The 10,251-nt window shown below is 40.7% G+C and overlaps 2 protein-coding genes across 5 annotated transcripts in view; one reads left to right on the top strand and one right to left on the bottom strand.

Moving 5' to 3' along the window:
* Fkbp15 (FKBP prolyl isomerase family member 15) overlaps nt 1-8,876 on the bottom strand; it is a 57,374-nt gene extending 48,498 nt beyond the window's left edge. For 2 of the 4 annotated variants that reach the window (XM_021729358.3, XM_021729359.3), the window contains exons 1-2: nt 8,693-8,874; nt 710-825 (exon numbers count right to left, since the gene is read on the bottom strand). In XM_021729358.3, coding sequence (XP_021585033.2) covers nt 710-825; nt 8,693-8,745 — 169 coding nt within the window. In that variant the 5' untranslated portion in view covers nt 8,746-8,874. Of the gene's footprint in view, nt 1-709; nt 826-8,692 lie in introns of all 4 variants that reach the window. The other 2 variants (XM_005329693.5, XM_021729360.3) reach the window with 2 other exon arrangements.
* Nucleotides 8,877-9,000: 124 nt separating this feature from the next.
* The window catches only part of Slc31a1 (solute carrier family 31 member 1), a 32,160-nt gene continuing 30,909 nt past the window's right edge, over nt 9,001-10,251 (top strand). Inside the window, exon 1 of the mRNA XM_005329692.5 lies at nt 9,001-9,159. The gene's annotated coding sequence lies outside the window, so the exon portion shown is untranslated. The remainder of the gene's footprint in view (nt 9,160-10,251) is intronic.

A 10,251-nucleotide genomic window follows, 5' to 3' on the forward strand; every position in this document is an offset into this window, starting at 1 on the left:
TGGGTTCTTATACAAAGACAGCAAAGTGTAAAGGAAGGAATAAAAGCTACTGAGTTAGTTAGATCAGGGTTCAAATTTCAACTCTTGTCATTTACTAAGTATTGACCTTGATCAAATTCCTAAACTTCTCTGAGCCTCTATAATCTGGTTATGTCACCTACTTCACAGAATCGCTGCAAGAATGAAATAAGACAACCTATTGTAAAGCACCTGAGGCCAGACACATAACAGACATCTTAGAAATATTAGTCCCCAGTTCTCTCCTTTTGTCCAGCAGATGTGCATTCAACAAATGCTTCCTGTGTCCATTCTGATAAAAGAATAAGACTTACTGCAATGCTTGTCATCATCTAGTTAGGAAAAATTCAGTCAGCACACAGCTAACCCACTCAAGTGCAAGAAGTGTTAAGCAGTTCTTCTTTCTCACTGAAACACTACTAGAGTGCCTTGGGCAGTTTTGGAGGGTGGCATGCACATGGGGTGGTGTGCATATGGGACAGAAGAGCTTGCCCCTGACCTTCTCCACTAGTTCCCAACAAAGAGCATACTATCTAGCCACTGGAACTCAGGATCCCAGAGTTTAAAGATGCATCCATCAGTAGAGTGGCTTAGCCAGAAGGTCAAGGCTGAACCACCAGGCATGTGGCTTTTGCAAGGCTGCTTATGACTCTAACCTGTTAAGGCACAATGAAAACGCCTCTTAACTTACCTATTGCTGCTGTTCCCGGGCCTTTCTTAGGCTGCTTTGGAGCTGTATACTGGAAGAATTCATTTCCATGGCCAGCAGCAACCTGATCCAGTCCAAAAAGAGAGGCCAGTCTGGCACTGTTAGTAGAAAATAAAAATGAAATTTCATTTGACATATCCCAAACTTGGAGTCATTATAAAAGCTGCTCACCTCCAACCTGAACAAATACCTCCCCACCATTCAATATTGGAAGTTGCAGCTGTAATCAAGTGTAATTGTACTCTGAAAACATCAGCTGACCCTGTCCATCCATAAGTCTTGGGTTTGTTTCTTCTTCTTGTGCCCCAGTTTCTCCATCTAAAAACTGAAATTAGTCCAGTTGCTGTGTTTATTTGAACTGTAAATTCTTGCTCAAGCAAAAAAACATAATTTCTTGTCATTCTACTAATTACTCCCTCTCCTCTTTTTGCTAGTTGATTAAGATGTAATGAAACTGTAATACAAACTCACCAGCAGACATAATCTCTCCTATCATTCCATCTAGCATGGAGGACCATTCTTTGTTCATCTCTTTCAGGTATCTTATGTCTCCAATTTCTACTGAAACAGGTCTTACTAAGGTCACTCACTAAGGCCTCTATTATCAAATAAAGTTTATCAGTGCTTATCTTATTTGACTTCATGCTACCTTTTTATACAGTCCACTAATTTGTTCTACAAACAATCTCTTCCCATCACTTCTTTGGAGATACCTACAAGAATGGAAGGAAGGACAGGTCCTAATAAGACATCAATAAGGGGCTGGGGATGTGGCTCAAGCGGTAGCGCACTCGCCTGGCATGCGTGCGGCCTGGGTTTGATCCTCAGCACCACATACAAAACAAAGATGTTGTGTCTGCCGAAAACTAAAAAATAAATATTAAAGTTCTCTCTCTCTCTCTCTCTCTCTCTCTCTCTCTCTCTCTCTCTCTCTCTCTCTCTTTTAAAAAAAAAGATTAAAAAAAATAAAAATTAAAAAATTAAAAAAACATCAATAAATGCTAATGGGATCCCTCTCTTGTTTTCTTCCCATAGCTCTGACTCTCATTTAACTTTCTTGCCTCCTTTCCTTTGTCTGTTCTTTAAATGTCCATGTCCCCAAGGTTTTAAACTCTCTCCCTTGGCAATCTCTCTTATTTACCTTGGTATCAAAGACTATCCTAATGCTGATAAGCTCAAATCTATATCCCCAGTCCAGAATTTGCTCTTGTGTATTGGAAAACACAGATATACCACAGGCAACCCAGACACAAGTCCAGCCCAGAGCTCATGTCCTCCCATGTCCATTGCCCCTAAAAACCTATTCTTCCTCTTGGGCCCCAAGATCATTGTGGGTTCAATGATTCACTAGGACTCACTTGACTTGGCATATAGCTCAACTCATGACTAATATCTATACATTGAAAGGATACACAGTGGCCAGGCATGGTAGCACATGCCTGTAATCCCAATGACTCTGGAGGCTGAGATAGAAGGATCACAAATGTGAAGCCAGCCTCAGCCACTTAGCAAGGCCCTAAACAACTTAGTGAGAGCCTGTCTCAAAAAATAAATAGAGCTGGGGACTTAGTTCAGTGGTAAAGTACCCCTGATCCCCAGCACCAAAAAAAAAAAAAAAAAAAAAACAGAGAAATCAGAAAAGGTAAAAGGTACAGGTGTCGAAGTCCAGAGGAAATCTGGCACAAGCTTCTAAAAGTCTTCCCTTGGTAAGTGAAGTGACACAAGACTTAACTCCAGCAATGAGTTACAACAACGGTGTAAAGGACAATCTATAAAGGAAGCTTATTAAAGATTCAATGCCCAAGATTTTTATTGGGGTCAAATCATACAGACAACCTCTGCCTAGCAAGTACCAAAACTCCAGATTCACAGAAGGAAAGCAGATGTTCAGTGTAAATCATATTATTTGTACAAAAGTTTAGGCACAGTAAGACACTCTTAACACTTTATTAACACTTCATATCAGTGTGAGGAATTGTTACCAGTAAATTCCCAGATACCAGACAAGTACCAACTTTGTAAACAGGACTTTCTAAGTATTATAGTCTCTGGCCTGGTATGTTAACTCTTTTCTTAAATATCCCCAACCAAAATGAAAACCTGAACATAATCTTTGATTTTTTTCTGCCCAATGGTCATGGTCATGCCCAATCTCCAACTCCATTTGATTTTATTTCCCAAATGCTTCTTAAAGCCATTCACTGTTCCCCATCCTCACTGCCACTTTTCTACTCAGGCCAACATCACAGGTAGCTAGCTTCATTTTCTGCAACACTTCCTGAGTCACCTCTCTGCCTTGGTTTTATCTGCTTCTTATCCATTATCATCACTGCACCCACAATGATCTTTCTAAAAACCAAATTTGACCAAGTCTCCTTCCTCCTGAAAACCCTCAATGACACCTCAATATTACCAAGATAAAACCCAAACTCCACAAGACAGTTTTACAAGGCCATTAAGGCCTCACCTCTCCTTATTTCTCAGCTTCCCACCTGATCATTTCTTATCTCCACCTGTGTGCTATACCTACCCCAAGAAACTTTTAGTTTCTCAATATGAAACAAAATATATTTTGAGTGGTACTGGGATCACACCCAGAACCTCACAAATGCTAGGTAAGCATTGTACCACTAAGCCAAACCCCCAAGGCAAGATCTTCTTAATCTCCAGCCTTTGGACATGGTGATCTCTCTATCTAACTTTCTTCCTGTTCCTCTTTCCCCCTGGAAGATGCCCCAGTTCTAGGTTAGATGATCCTCCTGGAAGCTCCCATAATTCTCTATACTTCATTCATGCCAGAAATCCATCAGGCTGGGGATGTAGTTCAGCAGTAGAGCATCTGCACCACAAAGAGAGGGAGAGAGGAGGGAGGGAGGGAGAGAGAAAGAAAGACTGAGAGAGAGAGAGAGAGAGAGAGAGAGAGAGAGAGAGAATGGTGATACACATTTGTAACCCTAACAACTCAGGAGGCTGAGGCATAAGGATTGCAAGTTCAAGGCCAGCCTCAGCAACTTAGTGAGGCTGTAAGCAACTTAGCAAGACCTTGCCTCAAAAAAAAAAAAAAAAAAAAAAAAGTAAAGCATCCCTGGCTTCAATCCCAAAGAAAGGAAGGAAGGAAGGAAGAAATGTATGTCAGACATCATGCCAAGTGCTAGGAATACATCGGTGAGCAAAACTGGATTTTTTTTTACAACTCACCTTTCTATTTTGTATAATCTTCATTGAAAACTAGATTCTGTTTTCCAGGAGTTTATGGTCTAATTAGTAAATGAGACATTATATGATATATGATTGCAAATTATGAGATACATAACAGGGGCAGCTATTGTATGGCATTGTACTCCACAGGGATTAATAAAAGTTATTCAATCATTTCTCATATGACATGGTAATTGATTATTTATTATAATTTCCACTTGACACCATATTTTGCCCAGGGTCTGGTATATATTCTTAATAAATGCTATTATTTGAAATGTGTCCCTCAAAAAGCATGTGCTCCACCCTCATGAACTGATTTACACTGAATTATAAAAAGGGCTTGAGGCTGTAGGTTTACAGCAAGAAGGCTCTAGACAGATGCTGGCACCTTGATATTGGGGGACTTCCCAGTCCCTAGAACTGTGAGAAACTAATTTCTATTCTTTATAAATTAGTCTGTCTATTCTAACAACACAAAATAAACTAGACTTCTTTGTGATCCTCCTGCCTTCACCTCCTGAGGAACAAACTGGGGTTACAGGTATGTACCATCATGCCTGGCTTTTTTGTTTTGTTGTGTTTTACAATTTATATGTATACATAGCCCAAACCATTTGCAAAATAAATTCAATATGACTTAAAACTATAATCTTGTTTTGTCAAAGAATCTACTGTAAGTTTCCTGTAAATGAAGTAAAAAATTCTTACAATAAAGACTAAGAGGTTAAAGATTGCTATGTAATTGGGGAAGAGCAGTGCTAGCCTGAATACAATATCAACAAATGCTAGTGAAATTTAAAAGAAACCAAGATTATCTCCATTTAGCCAGGACAATCTAGGGCAGATTTCCTAGAGGAAGATTCTGGGAGAGTTGAGAAACACCTTTAATATAGTAAAAAGTTTACCAAGCTTAAAATCTAGTTAAGATATAATTGCATATGCACATTAATAAGAAAAAGAATACCCTTGTTAGCTTCAGCAAAATATGGGTATTAGGTTTGCTATTTTAATTTTGCAAGTATCTTCTTTTTCAAAGGCAAGACAGATGTGTCATAGGTAAACTGTGTTTCCATAAATATCTTAAAAGCCAGTCAAATGATGATTGTAAAATCAATATAAAGGCCAAGTCAAACTAATTAACTTACAGATTAATTTCATTTACCATTACTATTTTAAAAATAGACTATATACATTCTTAGGAAGATAGTTTCTGAGACTCACTATATTTTTCTTCTTGTAAGATGTTCTCAAGTGTACACAATCTACCTGACCATGTTAGAAAGAATGGGCTTGCTAATTCTAGACTTGATTATCTATGTTAATAATTGATAAAAAAGTCATTATGGCGTTATTATTTTAAAAGTAAAAGTTAGTCAGTGCTTTAGTTGCCAAGGTCCTTACCTCACCTTAGTTTCATATTTGTTTGCTATTCTCTTTAAAACAAACATACATCATTTATGCTATATCAATATTTTAATAAACAGGGATTCTTTTTGTTAGTAAAGTACTTCTTTCATGAATTGTGACATCAAACATCTACTTATACAATAACGATAATGTCACATGGGCAGATCTGGTGAAATACACCTGCCTGATTTCAAGCCAGGCTCCATTAATAACAGTGCCACCTTAGGCAACTTACCTTTCTGAGTTGTTCCCATCTGTAAAATGGGTATAACTGTTAAAACTACCTCATAGGCAATAATGACTAAATATGATAATGTGTGTTTATGTATTCCTTGGTACAGTACCTGGCACTAAATAAACACACAATGTTTTATATACTTGTGAACATATCCTTCACAGATATTGAATCAGATATTATCATACAGAAGAGAGAAGGCTTGATTGATGCACAAATCTCTAAGTAAAAATTGACATTAGCATAAATACAAAACAATAGAACTAGGAAAAATCTCAAAGGATCATTTGAGGCAAACCTCATTATTTAATAAATTAGGGTATGCAGGGACAAGAATGGTGACTTGACTTAAGTCACATTCCTAAAAGGAATGATTTATCATTACTAATGCTAATCAGATTTGCCTACACATACCTCTAATAAAATATAAAACAAATGTATTCGTAACTGGTCCCTTAAAGATGCTTTGAAAAAAGCCAGGTATGGTGGCTCATGCCTATAATTCCAGCTACTCGGGAGGCTGAGACAGGAGGATCACTTGAGCCCAGAGGTTTCAGCTGGGGCAACATAGTGAGACCCTATCTCAAAAACAAAACAAAAACAGCTTTGTGATTATTATTACTACATTGATTTTACTCTACTACTAAAATGAAATTTCTTAGGGGTAGGAATTGCATCTTATTCCCAATTATATTAGCTGAACCAACTATTATTCAATTAATAGGCAATTACACATACTTCCTTATTTTCAAAGTCATAGTGGTAGAAAAAGGGCTAAGATAAAAAAAAAAATCTCCTGATTACTCTTTCTAGCTTAACCATGTACTTTAAGAGGCCCAGAAACTTAAAAAAGAGATTATCAGTCATCTAGATGGTCATCTTTGGCACTAATATTCCTACTTCTAATAGGTTTGAATGTCCTAAGTAGGATCAAGTCAGAGAGTTAAGTAAATAGACCTGAAACTTAAATGAACAAGTATATTTGCAGTAAATCAGTTATAAAAAGGGAACTGAAAAGCAGTGTTCATTGTCATATGTTCTACTTCCTTAGAGAAACTAAAGGAGGAATAGCTAAATCAGAGAATGCTGATGAACCTTTCCCTAGTCTCAATTTTTTTCTCTTCTTTTTGATACTGGGGAAGGAACCCAGAGGTACTCTATAATAGAGCTACGTTCCCAGCCTTTTTAACTTTTATTTTAAGACAGTCTTGCTAAGTTACTTAGGGTCTTGCTAAGTTAGTCTAGAACTTGTGATCCTCCTGCCTCAACCTCCCAAGTCACTGGTAGGTGTGTGCCACCATGCCCAGCCCTATTCTCAATCTTAAATTTTATTTTATTTTCCTGGTTGTTGCTGGGAACAAAAATAAATTATCAGATTAACTTTCTTAATAAGTTTCTTATCATTAAATTAGCTGATATATGTGTCTAGGAGAAAATCATGTGCCTAGAATTGAGTGTCTCAGGTTCTTGATAAGCCCATACAGGAAAGCAGAATAGTCGAATCACCAAGAACTTATCTTGGGTCAGGAATCCAGAAAAGGGCACATGACCATCATGTCTACTCTTGTAATTTTCAATCAGCAGTGGACTGCTTGACTCATGAGAGCTGGAAGTATAAACATTCCTTTGCAGACTTTTCCAGATACTTTTGCATAGTGGAGAATGTGAATTTAAAGTATGCTTTGAAAATGTCTAATATGCAGCCACACACAAACTAGGTTTGCATAAAAATATATTAATTCAAAAGGCTAACTACACAACCAACAGAAGCAGGGAAACTGGACTGCATGGTGATTTTAGTGAATGTTCTGAGTCAGATAGGGAAGAAAGGAACCAAAGCACAATTTAAAGTAACTGAGCATCTGAAATTACTCAAAATGGAATTAAGTGGATGCAGGCCATCTAAAATGACAGCGGGGGTAAAATAAAGTAGTGAGTCAAAAAAAAAAAAAAGAGGGGCTGGGGCTGTGGTTCAGCAGTAGAGTGCTCACTTAGCATGTGTGAAGCCCTGGGTTCAAACCTCAGCACCACATAAGAATAAATAAATAAAATAAAGGTATATACAAAAAAGAATGATAGGTAATACATTACTAGTCAGTGGGTCCACAAAGAGTCCAAAAGATAGTCAGTCATCTTATGGTTATTTATGTGTTAAACTCTGCAACAGTAACTTGAGGATCAGTACAGCAGCTTAATCATCTCTGTAACCTCTTGGCATTTAGTAGAACAAGGGGCATATGTTGATGTGCTCATCATTCTTCAGGATGCACAATATTTGTAATGAAGATGGTCAAAGAAAGGCTATGCAAACATCAGAGACTGGCAGTCAAGGTGTCTTAATACAACACAAGAGAAAACACACTAACCCAATACAAACCCTGAAAACCCTAAACTAATTATTGAAAACGACGATGGTATACATAATGTTTGAGGACTGGGGTTAACCACCGCAGGCTCTCACAATGGTTTTAAATTTCACGGTTTACAGAGTGCAATTTCACAGCTATTATTCAAAAGACACTCACTGATCATTTACTATGTGCAAGGTCCCGTGTTAAAACCAACAATATAAGCTGTCCCTGTCCTACCAGGGTTATAATCTACTAGGTTCGCATGCAAAGACAAGCCTGGTGGGACGAATGAGAAAGTACTTCATTCTGCCCGGGGTGATGGGAGAGGGAAAGTACCAAAAAGGTGACATCCGATCTAGGCCTTGAAGAATGCTGGGGCCGACCCACCAGTCCTGGTTCTAAAGTGTCACCGCCTCATCCATGGTTCTAGAAGAGAAACTCTCGTGTGGCCCCAGCTGACTCCTCTAAAAACTCGGAGGCAGGCAGATTCATCAGCAATCACCCCGCTTCAGAGAAATTGTAACCCAGGGAACAGAAGGAGAACCCCAGAGTCATACTGCATGTCAAGGGAGATGCCGGCTCCAGAACCCAGATCCACAGACTCCTCGCAGTTTCGAGCCCTGCCCAAGATTCTGAGGAGTGTAAGCACCGGAATGCGGCCGGGGTCTGGACCCGGAAGTTGGAAAGAGGCCTGAGAAGAGATCGACCCCTCCAACCATCCGCCGGTCTCTGTCAGCCATGCCTTGTGGCCCGTGCTTCTCAGTCACTCACCCGCCACTAGGCGAGAGGAAGTCGGTGTCGTCCTCATCCCCGGCACCGAACATCGCGTTCGCCTTCTCCAGGCGGTGGGGAGAAAGCCGGATGTTCCCAGGGCCTGTCACCGCCGACGTCGTAAAATGCCGCGGTGGCGCGCTTTTTTCCGGCAGGGCAAACTCGCCCGGTTGCTCTGCCGCGAGGAGACTGGATTCTGGAGAAGGTGGAGCAAAGGCAAATGAGGGCTTCGCGCCGGCACGACGTGAGGCCTCTCCTGCCCGCAGAGGGGGCGGGATTCCGAAGTTCTGCGCGAGGATTGGTCAGCGAGCCTAGGGGCGGGGCAGGGGCGGGAACCCGCGGCCTCTGTGGCAGTGGTGGACACGTCGAGCCGGGCAGAAGTAGTAGGGGCTTCTGAGAAGTCCTGAATCGGTGACGAGCTCAGGCTCTGAGAGCGAGGCGCCTGTGGCGGGACTCGACCTGGCAAGGTAAGGCCTCCCCGCTGCTTCTCACAACCCTGGCATGGCCACTGTCCTTCTCCCTCCGGGGCAAGGACCCTCCGCCGCTCTTCTCTGCTCGGCGGAAGGAGAAAGATCCCCAGACTAGAGATCTGAGTCTTGGCCTGGCTCCTACAGTGACATAGCTGGAGTGACCTTAGGCAGGGTGCTCGGTGCCTCAGTTTCCCCTCTATGCAATGGGCAGTGTGTCCAGTTCCCTGTATACCAACTTGTCAAGAAGCTTTTAAACCTCAAAGGTCATTGAGTCCAATTCAGGTCCCCTCATAATCCCAGAATTTGCAATTAAGGAAACAGTGAACTTGGGTGACTAGTCCGAGGTCACGCAGAGTAAAGGGCAGGCTGGGACTGGATTCCTGATCCTTCCATTCAGGATTCAGAGAGCTAATGAGTGAACAAGAACCTAATAGCCCTTGAACACTGTGTGCCCATCTAAAGTGGTCATCACTGGACTGTGTGGTATGTGCCAGGGAGCAGGGAAGGAGGGATACCCCTTTCCAGAGTACCCGCAAGTAAGGTGCAGAAAAACTAGGATATTCTAGGAGTGGGTGACGAAAAGGAGAAAACTCTGGGGACATTAAAGCCCCTGGTTTTGCTGAGTCTTCTTGCAACAATCCTAAATCAACATCAGTTTATGCCAACTTTTCTGCCTCCAGTTTCCACCCTCTGTGTCTTACATAAATATTTCTTTGGTTAACCTGGTATAATTCTTGGAACAATCTTGGGGTAGCTCTGGCTTAACCAAGCTGTGGTTGTAGTATAGTACAACAACCACAGTGTAGTATCCATTTCCACAGGTCTCACTCGAGTTGTTTCACTCAGTCTTCCCCCTCAGTCGGGTTGGTCCCTTACCTGAATGTTTTAATCTCTTAGCATTATATTAAAGTGAAGTGATTGGTAGCTTAGGCTGAGAGAACTTCGTTCCTTTTGGCACTTCCCTGGTTGTGCTTCTTATTATAGTTTGCATATTACTAAATTGAAAGCCTTCTTGCCCATAATGAGTTCTCATTAATTCTTTATTGGTTTGAATAATGAAATTTATCCTTGTTCCTGTATTTCTTAATT

This window comes from Ictidomys tridecemlineatus, chromosome 4, assembly GCF_052094955.1.
Source record: "Ictidomys tridecemlineatus isolate mIctTri1 chromosome 4, mIctTri1.hap1, whole genome shotgun sequence".
Taxonomy (NCBI): domain Eukaryota; kingdom Metazoa; phylum Chordata; class Mammalia; order Rodentia; family Sciuridae; genus Ictidomys; species Ictidomys tridecemlineatus.